The sequence below is a fragment of the Dipodomys spectabilis genome, unplaced genomic scaffold (assembly GCF_019054845.1).
Source record: "Dipodomys spectabilis isolate Male_0828 unplaced genomic scaffold, ASM1905484v1 ptg000234l, whole genome shotgun sequence".
Taxonomy (NCBI): Eukaryota; Metazoa; Chordata; class Mammalia; order Rodentia; family Heteromyidae; genus Dipodomys; species Dipodomys spectabilis.
In genome coordinates this window covers 1,415,422-1,439,099 of record NW_024870911.1, presented here as the reverse complement: position 1 = coordinate 1,439,099, position 23,678 = coordinate 1,415,422, and the positions used below count along the sequence as shown (strand labels likewise).

The window sequence follows — 23,678 nt, the reverse complement described above, 5'->3', positions numbered from 1 at the left end:
TGAGCCCAGTGTGGCCTTGAACTCATGACTCTCCATCTCAGCCTCCCAAGTGCTGCTGTACAGGCTTGTGAAATCACACCAGGCCCCTCCAAAGTTAGGGATGAAACCTGGGACTCTGTGCATGTTTGGCAAACACCCCATTACTGACTCAGTCAGTAAAACAGTAAAATAATTACTTAGTAGATAGCAAAATTGAGTAAATTAGGCAAGGAAAAGGAGGGAAATGTGACATACAAAAAGTCATTCAGAAAAAATTGTGGCTACTTGATTGAAATAAGGTAGTTATTTCCAAACACAGGAGCTATAAAGTTACCTAAACTTGTCTGGGATTGTTCTGTGTTGATTCAAGTTGATTATGTAGATATACACTACATACATTTGTGTGTGTGTGTGTGTGTGTGTGTGTGTGTAATGGGATGCTGCAGCAGCTGCCTGCAGAAATGTTTTTAGACTCATCAAAAATCCTAGAAACATATGCACTCAAAAAGTACAGCTCTCACAAATGTTTTTCAGATACTTAAATACAAGATGAGATCTCTAAGCGTGTGAGTTGTTATAGCATCCCTCCTGACCTAAGTATCACTCAAAGAAAAAAAGAAGTCTGTTGGAGAACTCTATTTATAAAGAGCTGATTTATACAGGATCCGGTGCGGATGGGATACACTCATCTCGAGTTCCTTGCAGATAAAGCTGTCTTGGAGATTCCCAAGGCTACATTTTCTTTACAGGTGCTGGTAAACACTGCTAAGAGGGAAGAGATAAACAATCTGATAACTTGACAGGGGCACGTGGGAAACTCCATCATCACAGCCATGAATCAATTTTCCTAACTGATCAAACGTACACAGCTCCGTCCGGTCGACTAGCCCTGGAGCCACAAGTTTGTTTTTTTCCAGTATTCTAAAGCAGTCTTTTCTAGTATTCGGAAGCTCTGAGAACTTAGGCTGGAAAGAAAAAGGAAGAAAAGAAAAGAGCACGTGTCGCCCTTGGGGTTTGGGGAACTTCCCAGGAAGCGTCCGCTCAAAATAAAACTCCATCAAACCTTCCCCGGCCGGACTCGAGCAAGGGGAGGCAGAGAGAGCGAGCGGGAGAGGGAGTGATCACCGTGCAGGGAGACGCAGCAGGCGGCGCCCCCCGCTCACACCCGCCCGCGCCCCGCCGAGCCCGGGCCCGGAGCCCGGCCCCGCCCGGCTCACCTCGGCTGCGGGGATGTTGACCACGCCGGTGGAGCGCCGCTTCTCCCGCAGCTTCCTCTTCTCGATCTGCCCCTTGCCTTTCCTGGCACTGGGGCCCGAGCTCCGGCCCTTCTCCGGGGCGCCGTCCGGGTCGTCCTCGTCGCCCCGGGGTGTCGGGATCCCCGAGGAGGCGGAGGCAGCGACGGCAGGGGGGTCGTCCTCGGGTCTCCGCGGGCCCGGAGGACCCGCCCGGGCCAAGGCGGCGGCGGAGGCCACCGCGCAGTTCACGCCCCCGGGGCCGGGGACGGCAGGTGCGGCCGAACCACCTGGGAGATTGTTGTTCAGTTCGTTGGCCGCCGCGGCCACCGCCGAGGCAGCCTGCGCCCCGACGGAGGGCTTCCCGGCCGGGTCGCCGCCGCCCCCGGGCGCCCCGGCCGAGCCCGCAGGGCTCTGCTTGGCGCGCATCTTCTCGCGCTTCGCCTTCCATTCCTCCAGGAAGTCTGTGGTGCTGCCACCGAGGCCGCCGCCGGTCCGGTAGCCACCGGTCGCCATGTTCCCAGAGGGACCGGCCGGGTCCTCACCACGGGCCGCTCACCCGGCTCGGGCCGCGGCCGCCGCCGACGAGATGCGAAGGGAGCGACCCCCGGGGCGCCGGGCGATCCCGACTCCCTCGGCCGCTGGCGGGTCTGGGGGCTGCGGAGGGAAACACAAAAGGGGGCGGGAGAAGCGTCAGGTCCCCGCGGGTCCCCCTCCGCGCGCGGCCACGGGTCCCCCCGCCGGCCCGGAGCCGCCGCGTCCCCGCCCGGCCGAGTGTCTCCGCGTACCTACCCCGCGGGCCCCGACGGTCGCCGCCCCCCCGAGGGGTGGGGAGAGGAGCTGACCCCACCCCCGAAGCCCGCCCCGTCCCAGCAGGGTCCGCCGCGCGGGCGGCCGGGGCGGGGCAGCCCGGGCTAGACCCCGCCACCTGTCGGCGCGTCCCACCGCCTCCCGCTCCGAGGTCCCGGGGCCCAGGCGGCTGCCCGGCTGCGGAGGGGGACGGGTCGGGGCGCGCGGGCCGACCGCAGTCCCCTTACCTCTCAAGAGTTCGCGGGCAGCCGGGCGAGGGACTGGGAGGGAACGCCCAGGTGAGCCGAGGGCTCTGCGGGCGCGCACGCGCGCGAGCGCAGCAGGAGCGGCGGGCAAACTCGCCGTGCTGAACCCGCGGCGGTCCCGGGGCGAGTGGGGAGCCGTGAGAGGGAGAGAGAGAGAAGGAGCGAGGGGCGGCTGCGACCCGAGCGGCGCCGAAGCCCGGCGGAAAGAGCCGAAGTGGTGCGCGAGCCAGGGGCCCCGGGGGGCGGGGTCTGTCCCTCGGAGCCCCGCCCACCAGGGCCCCGCCCACCTCCCCGCTCAGGTGCGCGGCGCGGCGTCCCGCCCGCCCCTCCCTGGGGCCCTCCTCCGGCGGCCCGAGGTCCGACCGCGCGTTCCCGGGCCCGCAGCCTCGTGGCGTCGGGTGATGCGGGGAGCGAGTCGAGCACTTTCCACGCCCCTCTGCCTCTTCTCGCTGCTCTTCTGCGCCTCTGTGCGTCTCCCACCACTCGTCCTTTTAAGTCCAAGATCGCGTGATTCCGGGGAAAGTTCCGACTGTTGAAGGAAAGTGCGATCAGCCTGGGGTGGTGATTCAGGACCTGGCTAGACAGGATGGGAAAATACCCGGGCCATCTTCTTCCTGCCCCCCCTTTCCAGACCTGCTAGACTTGGCAGACGGGATTACAGAATGGATACAAAACGCGACACCCTCCTGATCGGTATCTAGAGTGCCCGGTGGTCCTGATCAAGATGCATTGTACTTATAAACAAAAGGTTACTTGGTAACCCTTTGAAAGTATCTATAAGAGAGAGAGAAGGAGGGAGGCTAAGAGAGACAGAAAACAAGTGTCCCGGAGACAGGAGGTAGCTGAAAGGCTAAAACTGTCAGTGAATTATCAGAAATGTACTATTACCTTAGGCTCTCAGGCTCGTCAAAACTCCTGACAATGCCTTTCCTGGTCTCGCTTGTTGTATGACCTTATCTCTACATTGCCTCTTTACCAATAGTGGATTTAGTAGCCAAACTCCCTGCCAGAGAACTAAAGCTGCCTGGATCTTCATTTGAGATGAGCTGGAGTGGCTCACAGTCTCTATTTGTCCATTATTTTCTGAGCCAAAGGGTAAATCCTAGGTGAAAGTCACCTAAGATCTCTGGATCAGGGTTGGTGGGCTCCACTGACAGGCACCAGAGGAAATAGACTTTGCAATATACAAGTAATGTCAGGGTTCCATTTTTGTTTTTAAAACAAGCAAACAGAGCCCGGAGTCACAGGCTTACCTAACACAAATCCTTCTTCCTACTTAATTCCTGTTTTGCCCAGGTGGCACATGGTAGGTGGCGTCATTAAGTGTGTGCCAAATGATTCATATGCTCTGTATCTCCTAGAGAGAAACTCTCCTAATTCTGGCCTTTTAATCTAGCTGTTGGAGTAAATATTTTGGTAAACCAGAAAATGGAAAATTCCTTGGAAATTTAAAGGCCTTCCTTGGGGGTAGTTTTAAAACAGTGATTGGCTCTTTGCCTAGCTGGCAGGAATGTGAGGGCACCACCTGAGATTGCTCAATTACAGTTTTGAGGGTTTTTTTCTTAAGTTTTAAAAGGTGGAAGTGGAGAATTAAATGTTAAATTATTAAATATATGCAACTCATGTACTTTCTAACTTAAAGAATTTTGTCTTTGGAGGGTATTTTGGAATATAGTCCACTTGGATTCAAACATATGCTAAGTAGCTGAGATATCTTGAGCATATGTTTAAATTCTCTGAAACAGCAGTTTTCTTTACTGTAAAAATCAGCAATAATGGCATTTTCTAAAACCTCTTTTTGCTGGCCCTAGGGTTTGAACTCTGGGTCTGGGCTCTAGAGGTCCCTGAGCTTCTTTTGCCAAGGATAGTACTTGAGCCACAGTACCACTTGAGCCACAATACCACTTCCAGGTTTTTCTGAGCAGTTTATTGGAGAAGAGTCTCACAGACTTTCCTGCCCAGGCCAGCTTACTAATGGCATATTTTAATGCTCTTTGAAGAACTGGCATTGCATGGAGGGTCCTTGGTTCATGAAAGACACCAATATAGTCCATCCTATCAATCAGCTAGGAAACTAGTCTTGGTTCTCTTAAATGTCTTGAGAGACTAGAAGGCATACTAGAAGAGGTACTAAACATACACTATGAACTTGAAAACAATACACTGAATGAACTAGAATAACACTTATGCCATATAAATTTATCACTGCATGTTTTACACCAGTTCTCTTAGTAGGCTGTGAGTCAGGAGTGTTGGCTATTACTGTCTTGTGTGGCTTTGGACAAGTTGCTTAACTTTAGTACCTCTGTTTACTTACATATAAAATGGGGATAATAATACTTCCTACATTGTGAGAGTGTTGTGAAGGTGCCTAAGGACCTGAGATAAAAGGTAGTAAGTGAGGACCAGAGTAGTTATTATTAGTCTATAAAGTGCCCAAGGAACTATGGATGAAAGAGATTATTGAGGTATAAAGCACCATGCTTTGTTGTTGTTATCACTTATTATAACTTTGTCTTTACCATTCTCAATATTCCCAAAGATGTATTTCACACTCAGACTGTGTCCCACATTGGGCCAAGATATTTAGCTGAAGCAGTGCTCAATTGTGAGATGTTGGCTGATCATCAGTCTTTCTGTATAGAGTTCTGATGAAATAATCCTCAAAGACACGGAACTTAGTTTCTCAACCTCAGTGCTGTTCACATTTGGGACTAGATATATCTGTGGTTAAGGGTTTGCCAGTCTACTGTCATTGATTTCTACCTTATAGATAGATATCAGTAACACCCCCTAAATGTTCCCTAGGGAGTGGCTGAGAGCATTTGAGAGCCTATCATAACTAGTTTTAGTGGTAAGAAAGGAAAATATGACAATGCTAACAAAATAAAAACATTGTTTTTAACATGTCAGAGTGAAATAGATTATAAATGTTACGGCTTGCTTAATTTCTTTCAGACAGAAAACTAGCAATGACGTGAAACACCCAGTTTGTGTGTGTTGAAACAATAGTACATTGGGAAATAGCCATTTTGACTTCAATGCAAATATTTCTGCAGCATATGCAGTTCAATCTCTAATCAAAATAATAGCCACATATAGTATAAAAAGTTAAATACATTAGTCCTATAAAGATTACAACAAAAGACAGCATCCATTCCTTATCTTCCATCCATTCCTGCTACAAAAACCCCACCTGGAATTTTGAACTCTTCAAACTGATTATATCAACATTCAGGGATTTTTTTTAATGTGTTTATTTGCCATTGCTCTTTTCCCCTTTGTTTTTCTACATTTCACTGTAAGAGAATTTAGCTGCCTTGTACTAAGTACACATTGTCATTCCTTTTTTTTCCCCTCATACTTGGGTTTGAACTTAAGGTTTTATATGTGCTCAGCTTGCTTGCTCAGCTAGTAGCTACCTATTATTTCAGCCACACCCTGCTTCATACTGTTTTGGTTTGGTTTGGTCTTGTCAGTCATGGGGCTTGAACTCTAGGCCTGGGCACTGTCCCTCAGCTCTTCAGCTCAAGGCTAGCGCTCTACCACTTGAGCCACAGCGCCACTTCTGGCTTTTTCTGTTTATGTGGTGTTGAGAATTGAACCCCGGGCCTCATGCATGTGAGGCAAGCACTCTACCACTGAGCCACCTTCCCAGCCTTATACTGGTTATTTTGAAGATGGAGTCTCATGGACTTTTCTGTCCAGGCTGGCTTCAAACCATCATCCTTCAGATCACAACCTCCTGGGTAACTAGAATTAAAGATGTAACCACTGGCACCTGGCTGTATGTCAGGATTTTTATTGAATATGGCTATATTTTGTGTTCACCAAAGCCATGTAGTATATTCTGCATTTCTTCCATATTTTCTTAAAACTGTTTTTCCTTGTTACACAACCATTTATATTTCCTGAGGTTGAAACATTCTTCTTTTTAAAAAATCACTGGCATAGTTTTCTATATACTGTTCACAAATTAGGGCTGGAGGTGTGTCTCAAGAGGTAGAGTGCAGAGGTCCTAAATTTAAACCTGAATACTACCAAAAATATTACAAAAATATTGTAAAAGCAATATTACAAAAAGGCAAATCCCAATTTTCCTTTTCTCAATGCAGCTTATTATCATACAGGGAAACATCAGTTCTGTTATTATTAGAAACATCTCTTCTGGACGCTCAATCCTCTGCTTTAGTGTGCATTGATTTTAAAACTATTCTTCTGTGGTAATTCTGGGATTAGCTTTCCTGACATCCTGAAATCCTCTGTGTGTGTGTGTGTGTGTGTGTGTGTGTGTGTGTGTGTGTGTGTGTGTGTGTGTGCGTGTGTGCGTGCGCACATACACAGACCTCTTAGTATTTCTTTTTTTTTTTTTGGGGGGGGGGGGGGCCGGTCGTGGGGCCTGTACTCTGGGCCTGGGCACTGTCCCTCAGCTCTTCAGCTCAAGGCTAGCGCTCTACCACTTGAGCCACAGCGCCACTTCCGGCTTTTTTCTTTTTGCTTATGAGGAATGGAACCCAGGGCCTCAGGCATGCAAGGCAAGCACTCTACCACTGAGCCACCTTCCCAACCCTTAGTATTTCTTTTGTATGTGTATTTGTGTGTTATATTGGTCCTGGGACTTGAACTCAGGGCCTAGACCCTGCCCTTGAGTTTTTTTTCTCAAGTCTAGCACTCTACAACTTGAATCACATCTCCACTTCTTACTTTTGGTGTCGAATTGGAGATGAAGTCTCAAGGACTTTTGTTCCCAGGCTTGCTTTGAACTGATGTCCTCAGATCTCAGCCTCCTGAATAACAGTCTAATGACATGAACCACTTGTACTCAGCTTTCTTCCATATTTTGCTCTCATTTTGCCCTCATTTTAGAGGAGTACATCCACAGTATATTCTGAAAATATTACAAATAACGCATTCTTGAAGATCTTGCATGTTGGAAATGTTGTTATCTTCATATTTATTTGGGCATAGGACTCTAGATTGAAAGCAATTTTTCTTAATTTTTTTTTTTTTTTGTAGGTCATGGGGCCTGAACTCTGGGCCTGGGCGCTGTCCCTCAGCTCTTCAGCTCAAGGCTAGCACCCTACCACTTGAGCCACAGTGCTACTTCCAGCTTTTTCTGCTTGTGTGGTTCTGAGGAATTGAACTCAGGGTCTCATGTATGCAAGGCGAGCGCTCTACCACTGACCCACCTTCCAATCCCTTTTCTTAATAATTTTGAAGGCATCAATATGTTGTCTTCTTCTTTTCATAGTTTCTAGAAGACTGAAGGCATTATATGTTTTTTCTGTTTTTTCTCTGGAAGCTTTTGAGTCTTCGTAATACATTCTGAAATATATTGAGGATACTCTGATTTAGTCTTTTTTATAATTACCATGTTAGGTTTTCAGTGAATCCCTTTAATGTGTGATCTTTCCTTTAACTGGGACATTTCCTCATCCTATTTCTTTGACAATTCTTTTATTTGTTGCTTGTTTTGCCCTCTCTTTCTTGAACTCCTAATAAGTAGATGTTAGAGTATTAAAGATTTTCTAAGAATTTTTTAATCCTTTTCTTTATTTTCTATCTCCTGGAATGTCACTCTACTTTCAGAGACATTGTCTTTACTTTCTATTCCAGACTCTACTGAAATTTTTTTCTGCCACACTTTTTTTCTGAGAAGACTTTCTGTTCTCTAGATGTTCCTTTTCCATACTGTCTTGTTCTTTTGTCACATATCCAGCATCTTTTCTCACTCTTATTTTTCTTCTGCTGACACTGCACTGTATTTCTTGCCTGTATTTCCTTTCTTTCCTTTGTTTCACTCTTCATCTGTTATGCCAGAGCATTTTTGCCCATCCGTCTTCTGCTCATTCATAGTTAAAATTAAGGAACTGATAGATGATTGGAAGGTCTTCTGTGAAAAGGTGGAGCATAACTCATGGACTTCTTAATGTTTCACTCAGGCATTGTGTGGGGGCATGTGTCACACCTCGGCATCTGCAGAGCTTGCCTTTGGGTTGGACCAGTTTCCCTGAGACAACCTGTTTCTGCCTGTAACCAACTCTTCCAAGTGCCAACTAGGGAAAAAGGACGGAGGAGTCTCATTACTCAATGTATGTTTCCACTCCATTCCTATGCTTTATAGGACTGGTGTGTCCAAGTTCAGTACATTTATGATTCAACATCCTACAATGTGAACTTTCCATCCTCCTCTGGGAATAACAGAGACTGCTAGCTTGCTACTGAGCCCTGAACCCCTGCCACACAGGGCCCTTGAGTGTTGGTTTTATTTTGACAATTTTCAATTAAGCTTTGTGGTTTTTTTGCTCTAATTTTTTAATACTTTTTCAGAGGTATATATTTCTGTTTCCGGACATTGAACCCCTCTTCAGGTGTGTAGAGGGGAAAAAAACATTTTTATTAATTGTTTTCTTTTTGCCAGACCTGGAGCTTGAACTCTGTTCCTGGACGCTGTTCCTGAGCTCCTTTTGTTCAAGAATCGCACTCTGTCACTTGGGCCACAGTGCCACGTCTGGCTTTTTCTGTGATTAATTGGAATCTTACAGACGACTTTCCTGCCCAAGCTGGCTTTTCCTGCCCAGGCTGGCTTTGAACAATGATCCTCAGATCTCAACCTCCTGAGTAGCTAGGATTACAGGCATGAGTCACTGGCATCCAGTGAAAAAACTTTTTTTTTTTGTTGACTTCTTTTTCTGCAGGGCTTTAGAACTCACTTTTCCTGTTCTGCTAAAGTCTATCTGCTTTCCATTTTTTATCCTCCAAAATTTTGCTCTTATGTCTCATTCTGTTTGCTGTTACTGGTTTATCATTTTACTTTTGTTTCAGTCAAGTTATTTGAGGGGGTATAGATAAATGTGTGTTTAATCTGTTATCTTTCTGTGTATTTGCAGATAGTCCATCAGTCCAAGTCAATAGGGACTTCTGCATCTTATTTACCTCTTAACTAAATTACATCCTAAGATAATACTAATTAGCACAGTAAAAAATGTTTTGTCTTCTTTATAAAGATGTGGCCACTTAAAAACAGAATGTTACTGGGGTTTGTTTTTCTTGTTTTTGTTTTTTTTTTTGTTTTTTTTTTTAAAAAAAAAAAGGTAAGCAGGATGCTTATGGCTCACGCCTGTAATCCTAACTACTCAGGAGGCTGAGATCTGAGGCTCACAGTTCCGAGCCAATCTGTGCAGGACTGGGCTTCTTATCTCTGATTAACCAACTATAAACTGGAAGTGGGGCTGTGGCTCAAAGTGGTAGAGCACTAGCCATGATCAAAAAAAGCTCAGGAACAGTGCTTAGGCCCTGAGTTCAAGCCCCATGACTGACAAAAAAAAAAAAAAAAAGGTAGGAAAAGAACTCTGATATCTCAGTTTAATATAGAGGTAACTCTCTTGTCGCCTTTTTTCAAAAGCCATAGTAAACTATGTTTTAATTAAAATTTCCCTTCATAAGTAAAATTTCCCTTTTTCAATTGTATGTGGATAATCTTAGACCAGCTTTTGGCCTAATCTTGGAAGACCTGGATTTTATGGTGTCTAAAGTTTATTCAATTTGATGAACATTCTTTAAGAAGAGAATAGAAACAAATGTGGTGGCTCACAGCTGTAATCCCAGCACTCCAGAGACAGAGGCAGGAGGATTAAGTTTGAAGCCACATTGAAAAGGAGGAGAGGAACAGGAGAAAGAGAGGAAGAAGGGTAAGTAGAAAGTAGGAGAGGGAGGGCTGGGAAGGTGGCTCAGTGGTAGACTGCTTGCTTTGTATGCATGAGACCCTGGGTTCGATTCCTCAGCACCACATAAACAGAAAAGGCTGGAAGTGGCTCTGTAGCTCAAGTGGTAGAGTGCTAGCCTTGAGCTGAAGAGCTGAGGGACAGCACCCAGGCCCAGAGTTGAAGCCCCATGACCGACAAAAAAAAAAAGTAGGGGAGGGAAAGGAGAAAAGGAAAAGAAATATTTACAATAAAAAAGGTTTTTTTTAAGTGATAAGCTTAAATAAAGTGGAAAATACCCTAAATATAAAAACTAGAAATCTGTAAATTATTCATTTACCTACTCTGTATTATATTTCTATAGTACTATTTTATATACACTTTATTGTTTAAGCCTATTATTCTTTATTAATGCAGAAAATGTGTGAATTTACATGAAAATATATCCATGAATCATAGTACAAATATATTCAGGTTTATATAAATAGAATACTGATACACTCCATTTTGCTCTATTTCCAACAAAAAGAAAACAATGTACTGGACATTCATAATTTTATACTTTATATTATCTAATATATTCCTGATTTCTTTAAAAAATTTCTATTTTGACTAACTAAAAACACGACTCTTCTTACTTTATACATCTGATGATGGGAAGACTCTCCCTCAAACTTAAGTATGTCACCCCAGTAAGCAATCTCCTTGTTTCTGTCACTAATCCACTTCCCAGTCATTCTTCTTCTTCTTCCATTCCGTCAGGCATTCCCATAGTCTTATCATACCTGTAAATGCATCTCCAGAATCTCAGTTCTAAAATCTTTGCATGTGTATGTCGGGGGAAAGGGACTGGGGCTATCCCTTGGCTTTTTTTCACTCAATGCTGGTGTTCTACTACTGGAACCACACCTCCACTTCTGATTAAGGGTGTGAGCCACCAGCATCTGGCTTGAAACCTTATTTTTCAACCATTACCTTCTACCTTCTCAGCATATTTACTCTAGTATCCCCATTCCAACCATTTTTAATTTATTGATCTACCAATTTTTCATAACTTAGCATTGTTTCATGTCTCTTACTCGGCTTCAGTTCTGAAGTTTATCATCAGCCTTCTTTCTGTGTTCACCTGCTCAATAAAATTGATTGAAACAAGCCATGATATGCTTAAAGGCATAACCATGGTCAACTAGTAGTCCATGCTGTCTGGCAATTCCATATCCTAGGAAGACTGCTCTCCTGTGCTCCAAAAAGTCTAGTTCATGTTGGTGTTTTCAAGTCCATTACCTCTTTATTCCAACCTTATTCTCAATTGTTGAACTTGCCTTCATATTTCCCTTGACCCTAGCCTTCCTGTGTTTTAATAAAAAGCTCTCAGCCTGCCAGGTGCTGGTGGCTCACACCTGTGATCCCAGCCGTTCAGGAGGATGAGATCTGAAAAGTCCCAGCAAGACACTTATTTCCAATCAATCACTCAAAAACTGAAAGGGGAGCTGTGGCTTAAAGTGGTAGAGTGCTAGCCTTTAGTAAAAGAGCTCAAGGACAGCACCAAGGCCCTGAGTTCAAGCCCCACAACTGATCAAAATTTAAAAAAAAAGTAAAACACAAAAAAAGTCTCAGCCTCACTCAGTAACATCTGTGTCTCCCCTCTTTCAAGGGCTTTGCTCCTACAATTATATACATCACCTTCTAGTCCTTGAATCTACTCACTGGAGGTTGTATCTTCAACACATGAGCCTTTGGGAGGATGCTTTATATCTAAACCATAACATTTATCATATAAAATCAATTTCCCTTCTCTATTACATTATTTCCTTCAACATACAAATAAGCTATAGTGATTCTCTGTGTGTTACTTTTCTTTTTTTAATTATTATTTATTGTAAAGGTGAACACGAGGGTAACAGTTATGTAAGGAAGGTAATGAGTACATTTCTTTTTGAACACTGTTACCCCCTCCCTCATTTTCTCCCGCTTTCCCCTCCCCACACCCCTCCCACCAAGTTGTAAAGTTCATTTCCAACATATTGTCTAATGAGTATTATTGTTGCATTAGTTCATCCTTTGTCCTGCTGTTTTTGTGATTCCCTTTCCCTCCCACAAATCAGATTAAACATATACAAACAAAGGGTGCAGCAAACTTAAAAAAAAAAGAATAAAAATAACTGAAAACAGAACATAATAAAAACCTCTTGTTTCCAATTCTTGGAGTTCAGTTTTATATGCTTCATTATATATGCACCTGGTGGTTGAGCTATTGTGATCCTCCGCTAAGACTATCATAGATGTACAATGGAATTCTATGCCTCCATCAGAAAGAATGACATTGCCCCATTTGTTAGGAAATAGAAAGACTTGGAAAAAAATTATATTAAGTGAAGTAAGCCAGGCCCAAAGAAACATAGGTCCTATGGTTTCCCTTATTTGCAATAACTAATATATTTCTGAGTCAAGCAGAAAAGGTCAGATAAGTTGCTGTTAGGGAAATGAACCCCAAGAGAAGTATTCAAAAAAAAAGAATATCATAGATGTAGCCTAGTTAAATGCTACAAATTTGAGAATCTGGAAAAATGGAAAACTTTCTAGCAAACATTGATATACCCAAAGTAAACCAAGAAGGTTTACTACATTGACCTATATCAAGGACTGAAATAGAAATGGAAATGAAAGACTTCCAATCTAAGAAGAGCCCAAGATCAGATGGATTCACAGCTGAATTCTACAAGGCCTTTAAAGCAGAACTCACACCAATACTCCTCAAACTATTCAAATGAAATTGAAAGCAAAAGTTCACTACCAAACATTCTACAAAGCCAGTACAACCCTCATCCTAAAACCAGACAGGGACTCACAACAAAAGAGAACTATAGGCCCATTTCTTTGATGAATCTCTGAATATCAATGCAAAACTTCTCAATCAAATTCTGGCCAACCGGCTTCAACAACTCATCAAAAAAAATTATACACTACGACCACACAGGATTCATTCCAAGGATGCAAAGCTGGTTCAATACACACAGGTCCAGTAATGTAATTCAACACATCAATAGGAACAAGGATAAGAACTACATGATCATCTCCATAGGTGCAGAAAAAGCATTTGACAAGATCCAACATCCCGTTACGATGAAAGCGCTGTAGTTTTCTTTTAAATGTGTGACATTTTTTCTAGATTTAGCACATGACTTTATCATCTTACAGTTTTATAGAAGTCTTCCATACTAGACTCACTGAGCTAAAATACAGAGGCCAGAAAAACTTCATTCTAAATCTTTCTTTTCTTTTTTTTCTTTCTCATACTTAGGATCTACCCACATTCCTTAGATGGTAATTCTCTTCATCTCAAAAATAAACATAGGTGTGTCTCTCTGCTCCTTTTCTCCATAGTCATTTCTCCCTTTGGCTCTCTCTATTTAATCTCCTTGCTCTACTTTTGCGGATCCTTGGGCACACTTGGATAATCCAGAATAATCTCCTTCTTTTAAGACTAGTTGATTATTAATCTTAATTCCTGTGTGCCATGTTCACAAGTTCTAGGGGTATTGGAGCCTGAAGCCTTTGGGGGCCTCAATCTATCTATAATACCCTCTTAAGGAAATAAACTTCCCTTGATTCCAATCTAGAATTCTATTTCCCTGTTGATGTTCTTGGATAAGTTATGTTTAGTCAGTATTTCTACTTTCCATTCTTCCCATTCTTCCTCTAAAGATTTCCAAATGTTCTTGGTCACCACTCCAGTCAAAATCATCACCAACCTTATGTTGATAAATGCAGTGCTTATATCTCTTTCTTAAAAATCCTACTTAGGTGCTTCACATTGTTTGGAACAAATAATGAAGTCTTAAATCTTCACATTTTTATTCTCCAACTTCCTATTAATCAACAGGAAAGTTTCCTTTTTGCTCATCATCCTCACTGAATGCTCCTTCTTAGCTTTCTTGACCCATTTTTTCTTCTATGGGTTAACCTCTAAAGACTGAGGTCATTGTCCCTCTTTTTTTCTCAGGCAGCATTCTCCCTAGATGATTCCATGGAATTCCGTGGTTTTAGAAATATTGCCAAATGTGTGTTTCAAAGTAACCTTTTCCTCTCTAAATTCCAGACTTTCATATCCCATTTTCCCATTTGACAACTACATGTTGATATCTCTAAAGGAATACAGCCGAACAAAACTCTCTCATCTACTTCTCCATCTGCTCCACCCCATTCCTCTCATTTCTTCCCCTAATGATGACATCGTCTCAAGCAAAACCTGTAAGTTTCTTTGATTCATCTCTTTTCCCTTGTCCCATAAATGTATTGCATCATCTTATGACCAGCCATTGCAAAATAGAGTCAATCCTCACAAACAACCAGTATGATCCTCTCAAAATATAATCAGACCTACAATTTATTTCCTTGTATTTAACCTCCAATGGATTACAGAACAGCCACTGCAATTCAAGAAAGCCTGGTAGAACTTTCCAGCATCTACATGGCACTTGCTTTGTAGGTATGTAAATGCAAAAGTCACCGGGGCATAGTAACCAGGTAGAAGTTTGCTGCTGTGTTGGAGCCCCTGCAAATCACAACCAGTACAGTGATGCCTGTAGTGCTGTAGGAGTAGAGCTACATGGGACCCCAGCAGGGCAGAATATCTTGGAAAGCTGCCAACATCAGTGAGGCAACCATGTGGGTATCAAGTAGGAAAGCTTGAGCTTAAAGCTGCTTAAAGCTCTGGGGGCCCATGCTCAGGCCCTGAGTTCAAACCCAGTGCTGGCATGCATGTGCAACACACACACACACACACACACACACACACACACACACACACACACACAGACTGCAACTCTAACGAACCTAGATTTGTCTCATTTTGTTACAGGGTATGTTTAAAATCACCACATATAATATTTTATTATACAAATATAATTCATATATAGCTCTCTCTTTATACACAGAAATATATATATGCGTGTATATATGTATATGATATGTATATATGTTGGTTGTGGGGCTTAAACTCAGGCAGGGCCTGGGTACTATCCCTAAGTTCTTTTGCTCAGGGTTAGCATTCTACCACTTTGAAGCTCAGCTCTACTTCTGGTCTCCTGGTTGCTAATTGGAGATAAGAGTTTCACAGACTTTCCTGCCCAGGCTGGCTTTGTACCATGATCCTCAAATCTCTTGAGTAGCTAGGATTACAGGCATGAGCCACCAACACCTCATTCTCCCTATGTTTTTATATATTAAAAATTTTACTGTAAAGATACTGTACAGAGGGGTTACAGTTACATGAGTAAGGTAATGAGTACATTTCCTATCAAGCATTGTACACCCTCCCTATATTTTTTGACAAGCAAACTCAGCCACCCTCCTATACATAACTGTACAGAACTTTATAAAGCCATGTTTCTTGGAAATACTTGAAATGGGTTTGTACCTTGGAGCAAAAAGAAGTAAACTGAAATTAGGACAATTTCAAAAGGCACCATCTCCTTTAGAAGAGCTAATCTTTCTTCTAATTGCACTGATATTTCATTTAATATCTGGAAATCGATCTCTAACTTGGCTCCTAAAGCTGTTTACGTGCACTGACAGAGGGTAGCACAAAGCTGCTGATGCCTTTCCTTTGATCGCTGTCACAATCATTCTTCCTTTAGATATTAAGAAATATTCCAATTTTCCTAAACCCCATTTGAAGCTTGACACACCATGGTCATTTTGTCAATGGTGAAAAGGCATCTTTGTGAAGGGAAGCTTTTTGTAGATATTGTCTACCCAGATGGAGCCCTGTGCAGCTCACAGACACACCTGGTTTGGCTGCTTTGCTGAGGATGCTCCACACTGCTGTGACTCATGGCTGTCTCCATCAACAGGAATTGAGCTGTGCCAGCAGTTCTGAAAGGAGTCTTGTCTGTTGCTGTGAAAGTCATCAACTTTATCAGGGCCCAGTTCTGACCTTGGCTTTAAAAAAATGTCCAGGAAAAAAAAAGCCCTTTTCTCTATCACACATAGTCCACTGACTTTCCAAGGAATAGTGTTAAGCTTTGTCAGTGAACTTCATGGGTGGGAGGCTGGTGAAAGAATGGCTGGAAATAATTAGGGAACTCATTTATGGTTTTGTTCCATTCTAGACAGTTTTGATCATAAGACTAAGGTGAATCTTTTGATCCAAGATTCTACAAAGAGTATTGTGAATGCTGGTAAAAGACACCCCACTATTAGAGTCATCAGTGGCTCCCACCTGAAATCCTAACTACTCAGGATGCTGAGATCTGAGCATCATAGTTTGAAACCAGCCTAAGCAGAAAAGACTGTGAGACTTTTATCTCCAATTAACCAGCAGAAAGCCAGAAGTGGAGTTTGTGGTTCAAGTGGAAGGAGTGCCAGTCTCAAGCAATAAGAGATAACACTCCTTAGGCTCAGGCTGAAGTTTAAGCCCCAGAATCTGGGGAGAAAGAAAAAGAAAGAAAGGAAGAAAGAAAAAGAAAGAAAGAAAAGAAAGAAAGAAAGAAAGAAAGAAAGAAAGAAAGAAAGAAAGAAAGAAAGAAAGAAAAGGAAGGAAGGAAGGAAAGAAAGAAAGAAGGAAAAAAAGAAAGAGAGAGAAAGAGAGGAGAGAGAGAGAAAGAAAGACAAGAAAGAAAGAAAGGAGAGAGAAAGAAAGAAAAAAGAAAGAAAAGAAAGAAAGAAAAAAGGAAGGAAGGAAAGAGAAAAAGAGAAAGAAAGAAAAATAAGATAGATACAAAGAGAAAAGAGAGAGAAAGAGAAAGAAAGAGAGAAAGAGAGAAAGAGAAAGAGAGAAAAAGAAAGGAAAGAAAGAAAAAGAAAGGAAGGAAGGAAGAAAGAAAGAAAGAGGAAGGAGGGAGGGGAGAAAGAAGGAAAGAGAAAAAGGAAGGAAGGAAGGAAAGAAGGAAGGATGGAAGGAAGGAAGAAAGAAAGGAATAAAGAAAGAGGGAAAAGAAGGGAATGGAAGGAATTACACCAACTTGTAGAGTTTGGCCATCATTTCAAACAATAGAGGTGAAATGTAAAATTCCTTGTATGAAGGACTTTCTATGGCCTGAAATCCTACAAGCAGAAGTCATCACTATCTAAAAACACCACTGGATTCTTTTCAATGTTACTTCTGCTCATATGAATTTAAAATTAAGCATGAATTTGCCATCCTTTTTGTCTTACAAAAAACCTTCAAAGCTCTATATCTCACCAAAGATGATTCCGTAGATGTACAATAGTGATGATAAGCCATGAATTCAATTCAGTCTTAAGAGTATTGACATGTGTAGGTTGATGTTTTTCTGTTTTTTGGAAGTCAAAGATATGAATTCATCTGGATGGCCTACATAACAACTTTTTTAAATCAAAAGAAGTCTTTCACAAAATTTAAAGCTGATGTTTATTTCATTGACACATTTAGATATAATACAAGTTCCTAGAAGATATAATTCAGGTTCATTAGAAGAGCAAGAAAGTATTGTTTATTATCAGGCTAACCATTTCATTTACAGTACCTACTTGAATACTTTATGTTCTGAGAGAGGAGCACTAAAATTACTTTCCTTCCACAGATGAGGAAAAGAGACGAAGAGATTGAATAACTTGTCCACTGTTACAGGCTAGTACATGATAATGCCACATATTCCAGCATATGTTTGCATGATTCCACAGCCCATCCTTAGCTTATACAGCAAAGAAATTGATTTTTAATGCAAGAAACTCAGTAGAATGCTAACACTTCAGTTCCTGTGCATTTTTGATGAAGATTTGTTTGGATTTCATCAAATTTTTAGGGCATCATAATCAAAGACTAATAATCACAGACTAATCAGGTAGTTTTGACTTCCTAAGAAATCTTTGTCTCTGTCTGCACCACAGTGCCTGGCATAGAGCAGGTGCTTTATGAGTAAGTACCTGTCAACTGGCAACGGTCAGGATGGCTGCTCTATGTTGAGCTAAGAGCAGCTCATTGTCTCCTAAGGCTTTGGTTGAAATGTGAGGTAGGTGGATTGATTCATCATGAGTATTGATTGGATCCTTAGTCTTGTGGACTGTATCAATATCCAAATGGCCCATTAGTGTCTTTGGGACACAACTTATTAATATAGCCCATTTTTGTGATGTAGAAGACCCAAATAACTCACTGATTTATAAGAAAAAATATGAGAGCAGCAAGATAGGACCATTGAAGCCATTATAATCAGCATGTACTTTCCAAGATGGCAGATGTATATAGGAATGAGAAGTTTACCTAGTATATATTGAACAGCTGAGGGGAGAATGAAATGAATATATGCCATAGCTAGGTAAGCCTGAGATACAGCTCTCTATACATAATTAGAATCCCATCAAAGTGGATGGAACAGAATGGCTGTCCTAGAACCTTTGCAATACAACTCTGTTTGCTAAAGAGGCTGATGGGTGTGTTCAACGCTTATTCATGCTTGTGATTTTAGTCTGGTTATGATCAGGTATGTTGGTTAGATCCCTTTCAAGTGAATTTACATATCTTTTAGAAATCAATTCATTTAAACTTTTTTAAAAAGTTTAATATCTCAGGACAATTTTATTGATGAGCATGTTTATATAATTTCAATAGCCTAATGACTAAATTTTGTTTTACTTCTTCTTTTATAAAAAAAAAATTACCAGTCCTGGGGCTTGAATTCAGGGCCTGAGCGCTGTCCTTGCGTTTTGTAGCTCAAGGCTAGCACTCTACCATTTGAACCACAGCTCCACTGAGGGTTTTCGGTGGTTAAAATGGAGATGAGTGAATATGGCTATTGGGTCTAACTGGTACCATCTTGGCAGATGAGGGGGACTTTACCAAAAACTCTTCGAGGTGAAATTCACTCCCCACCCCCACCCCCAGGTGATAGGCATGCCTAAATGCCTAGAAACAGCTGGGGCAGGGACTTGGATAATAGGTTCCTGGACCTGCCAGAGCTGTACCATTAACTTGCTAGACCTTTGAACTTTCGAGCTCCCTGTAACCCTGCTCCCTGATCATGACCCTATTTATGCCCCACCATGTCAGCTGCCATTGCACGATGCCGCGTGTCTCTTGAATCTCCTCAGGTCACCATGCCATCCCTCTTCAACTCTGTTGATCTTGTTTATTGAGATTGTTTTCCGCTCTTTCTGTACTACCCTCACGGCTCAGTTTCCTAACAGTACTAAGTGCATTTGAGGCTGCAGGTGTTCTGGGAACATGAGTCCACTCGCATTTTCCAGCTTTCAAATAAAGACTCCCTATTCAACCTCTCAAAATGTGGCTTCTCTGCAGCTTGCAATCGAATTCCCATATAACAAGAGTCTCACAAACTCTCCCTTCCTTGGCTGGTTTTGAACGGCAGTCCTCTGATCTTAGCCTCTTACAGGTGTAAGATACCGATGCCTGGTCTAAGTTTTTCAAAGGCCACTCAGAAGAGGTCTATTCCCATTATCTTCTCAAAGCAATCTCTCTTAATTTTATTTTATTTTTTCCCACTGAGTAAGAAAACAAATTTTAATGGATTTTGTTGTTTTATAAACCAAGAATGGGTATTAATGCTCTAGGTTTAGTTGAAGGTCCACAATTTTAACTTTTTTCAAGTGAATCATCTATTTGTTGTTGTTGTTGCTGTTTGAATTTACTTTATTGTTATTGTAGAGGTGATACACAGAGGGGTTACATTTACATGAGTCAGGTAATAAGTACATCTCCTTTCATACAGGATCATCTGTTCCCTTATTTTCCTAATTTTAAAGTATATACAAACATATATATATTATATTATACATAATATGTAACTATATATTCCATATATTTATGTATTAAGTAAATATATTTATATAAATATATTTATATATTATATATAAGCTACATGAAGAAGAATATTTCAATCTTTCACTGAAGGAACATTTGGAGGATATGTGCCAGGCTTGTTCTATTTACGAGTCAAAAGAAAATATTAACAAGTTTTGTTATAGATCTGGTTGGCTTTTATTTGCGATTAATGAATAAAAGCCATTTTCATTCTAAACTTTATAGAATGGAATTCCCCCTGAGCAATGTCAGAACCATGGTAACATGAGGATAAGAAAATAGAGCAATAGACAAGAGAAAAACAAAAACCCTTATTGGTCAACATTGGATTATTTTTTTGTAAAGATTAAAGCAGGGAGAACTTCCTTCTGCTGACTTGCTACACTAGAGTCTTCTATCTTCAGGAAAAACTGGTCTGTTGGGAGATCTGCTTCCTTAAAGCTTCAGTTTGGTGATGTGACATTTACTGTGAGTGACATGCGATCTGGTTTGTTATTGCAAAAGTGAAGTCTAAAGCAGTAACATTCCATAATTTTTTGTTTAACACAAGTTACTGCCTAGGCAAGAGATCACAGAGATGAGCAATAACTCCACCTGCAAGGGGCTTGCAGGTGTGTAAACAAATATGCATACAAAAACAGACATAAAGAATAAATAAGATTTGTTAAAAAAAATGATGGCATTCCACTCTAAACAGAAACATGAACAAACGGCTGTATGAAACCCAGAATGAGGAAAAGATGTCTTCACCAAGAATGAAGAGATGTTTTAAGTAGATGAGACAGGTAAGTGAATTCCTCTTATTCCACTTCTATGCAAAGGCACACAAATGTGAAGACTGCGAAGAATGGGGGAGACAGTGCCCCTAGGATTCTAAAGAGGGATGGAAGAGTGGGAAAGAACAATTTAAACTCTCACTGACAATGACCCCTCTTCTATTAATCCTGTCTCTTTCTATTAATTCTCCATTCATTCCTTGAACCAGCAATTCAATATTAGTTTTGAAAGCATAATTCACATAGTTAGCATAATATACAAGCGTGATTAGGGCAAAGGGAGAAAAACCCAGTCCTGATGGCTAGCTGTCATGCTCTGCTTGTTTGGTCCTTGAGAAAACCATTGGATGAATTTGCTGTATATCCTCCCAGAAAGTCTCTGAACAGGTAAGCATGCACTTGGGCAGGTGCATACAAATATGCACACATACATGTGTAGGTAAAGCTTATGCATGTAAAACTTTGCATGAGAACACAAGTAGGTCTTGATTTCTTCACTTTAGATTGCATTTGGGAGCTCTTTCTGTTTTAATTCATTCTTCCACTCATTTATTTGGTAAAATCTTATCAGTAAAAGTTTATTCATTGCCTTCCCTATGCCACTGCAGTGCAACAAATATATAACACATCTGCCTTCATATAGCTTACATTTTAACAGAGCGAGTGTGGGCAAGTCACACCGAAACCAAGTTAGAAGTGAAATGGAAATAGTGGACCAGATGGTGATACGTGTAATGAGAAGTTGAGGAGCAGCTGTAGGGATCTAAGAGTTGGAGAGGGAGGAAAAATAGAATCAGACAGAGACAGAGACAAAAATATGGAGCCGTGCTCCATTCTGTCAGGTGAGCATATCACAAATTGTTGAGTCAGTCACTTTCTGATGAGCATATTTGTTGTTTCTGATATTTTGCTGTTACAGCATGTGAGTCTTGGGCACAGTAGTTTGACCCATTTTAGAACAAATGTCTTTGTTCAATGGAATCGCCATTTCAGGGGGCCTGTGGAGTTTTACTTTTAACAGCATTTTCAATCGCTCTCTGAAGAAGCAATTTTACAATGAGATGTACAAGTTGTTATGTCGAAAAGGAACTTTACAACTTTGGTGGGGGGGGGGAAGAGGGTTGGGTGGGGGAGGAGGATGGGAAGGGATGGGAAGGGGAAACAAAAGAGGAAGCTACAATGCTTGATAAGAGATGTACTTTTTATCTTGCCCATGTAATTGTAACCCCTCTGTACAGTATTTTCACAATAAAAAAAAGGAAGCAATTTTTACTTCTATCGACAATGCAGGACTGTGCCAGATCCCCATCAACACTGTGTGTGGTCAAGAATTATGCTGGTGAGTAATACATGAAATCTCACTGGATTATGTTACCTGCATCTCACTTTTTGTCATGGAAACCTAGTGCCTTCTCAGCATGTAAAGGCCGTTTTTATTTTTCTAATTTTTACAAAAATGTCTCTGTTTTTGTCCCTTGCCATGTGTGTATATATGTGTGTTTACACAGCTTATATTGCTTGCTTGTTTTCATTTTTTACTTGTAGAAATTCTTCTTCATAAAGAATTTAGCTTTGAAGCTGGGCATCAGTGGCTCATGCCCGCAATCCTAGCTACTCAGGAGATTGAGATCTGAGGATGGAGGCTTAAAGCCAGCCAGCACAGTAAAGTCTGTGAGACTTGATCTCCCAATAACCACCCAAAAGTGAAGCTGTGGCTCAAGTGGCAGAGCACTAGCCTTGATTAAAAAAAGATCAGTGTCAGTGCCCAGGCCCTAAATTCAATCCCCAGGTCCAGCATACACACACACTACACACACACACACACACACACACACACACACACACACACACACACACACACAGAATTTAGCTTTTGTCCAGCGTGTGGGTAGTAAATATTTTACCCAATTTATTAGTTCTCTTTTGATAGGGTTCACACACTATTCACAATGCATGTAGAAAATTATGTTGTCAAACTACATAATCTTTTTATGGTTTTGGAAGTTACTTTTTTGTATTTTGTGTTCTTTACTACTTTCTGAGTTAATTTTTTACCTTTAAGCTCTCCTATTATCTGGAACTCATTCTGGATAAGATGTGAAGCACAGCTTATTTTTTTTTCCAATTTGGTTACCATTTGTCTCAATATAATTGATGGAATATTTTCTTTTCTCTCTAAGATTTTGAAATTCCACTTTTTCATATGCTTAATTTTAATAACTATGTTGGAACAATTTATATTTTCTATTGAATTCTATTTATTTCATAAGTATATACTAAAATATGTGCCTGGCATATATGTTTTGTGTATATGGAACATATGTTATCATTCACATAGTTAGCAGTGTTTTAGCTTATAAATTATATTTTACTATCTGATAGAAAAATGTTTTATTGTTTTTGTTCTGTTGTGGTTTTTTTAGACTTTCCCTGGCTCTAACATAGTTGTTTCCTTCTCATTTGAATTTTAGTCAGTTTATATGGTTCCAAATGAGTCATTTTTATATTTTTATGGAATTGTGTCAAATTTATAAATCAATTTTAGGAAAAATTGACATCTTTGCCATGCTAAAATTTCCAGCACAAGAGTACTATATGTCTTTTGACACCTGCCTTCTCTCCCTTTCTCTCTCTTTCTCTCCCTCTCTTTTTCTCTCCCTCTCTGTCAATCCCTCAGTAGCACTCTTTACATCATATATTACATCATATATATATATATATATATATCCTTAGTTTCCATGTATTTATTTTGAATCCTTTTATTCTGAGCAGTGTTTCATATGATTCTCTTGAGTTAAATAGATAATCATATGCCATTAACAAATTGTGCTTTACTTTTCCAATTTTTATTTTTAATCATTATTGTTATCAAATTATGTTAGTTGAATAATAGTAGTGGTTGAAAAATATTTTATTATTTTTGGGACACTAATATAAGCTTCTTTGTCATAGCTGGAAACAGAAGTCTCTAACCAGGAACCAAATTCCTTAAATGAGAAGAGATTCATATATAGCTTCTTTTTAGTAAAGGGGATTTATCATAAGGATACTTGGAAATTAAGTTTGAAATTTATCTCATTAAAAATTATAGGAGCAAGGCACCAGTGGCTCATGGCTGTAAACCTAGATAAGATCTGAGGATTATGGTT

General features: G+C 41.1%; 1 protein-coding gene across 1 annotated transcript in view; it reads right to left on the bottom strand.

The window, feature by feature from the left end:
- Positions 1-2,382, bottom strand: part of Pawr (pro-apoptotic WT1 regulator) — a 67,994-nt gene extending 65,612 nt beyond the window's left edge. The window contains exons 1-2 of the mRNA XM_042698811.1: positions 2,249-2,382; positions 1,197-1,868 (exon numbers count right to left, since the gene is read on the bottom strand). Of these exons, the coding sequence (XP_042554745.1) occupies positions 1,197-1,727 (531 nt within the window). The 5' untranslated portion in view covers positions 1,728-1,868; positions 2,249-2,382. The remainder of the gene's footprint in view (positions 1-1,196; positions 1,869-2,248) is intronic.
- Between the last annotated feature and the right edge of the window lie 21,296 nt (positions 2,383-23,678).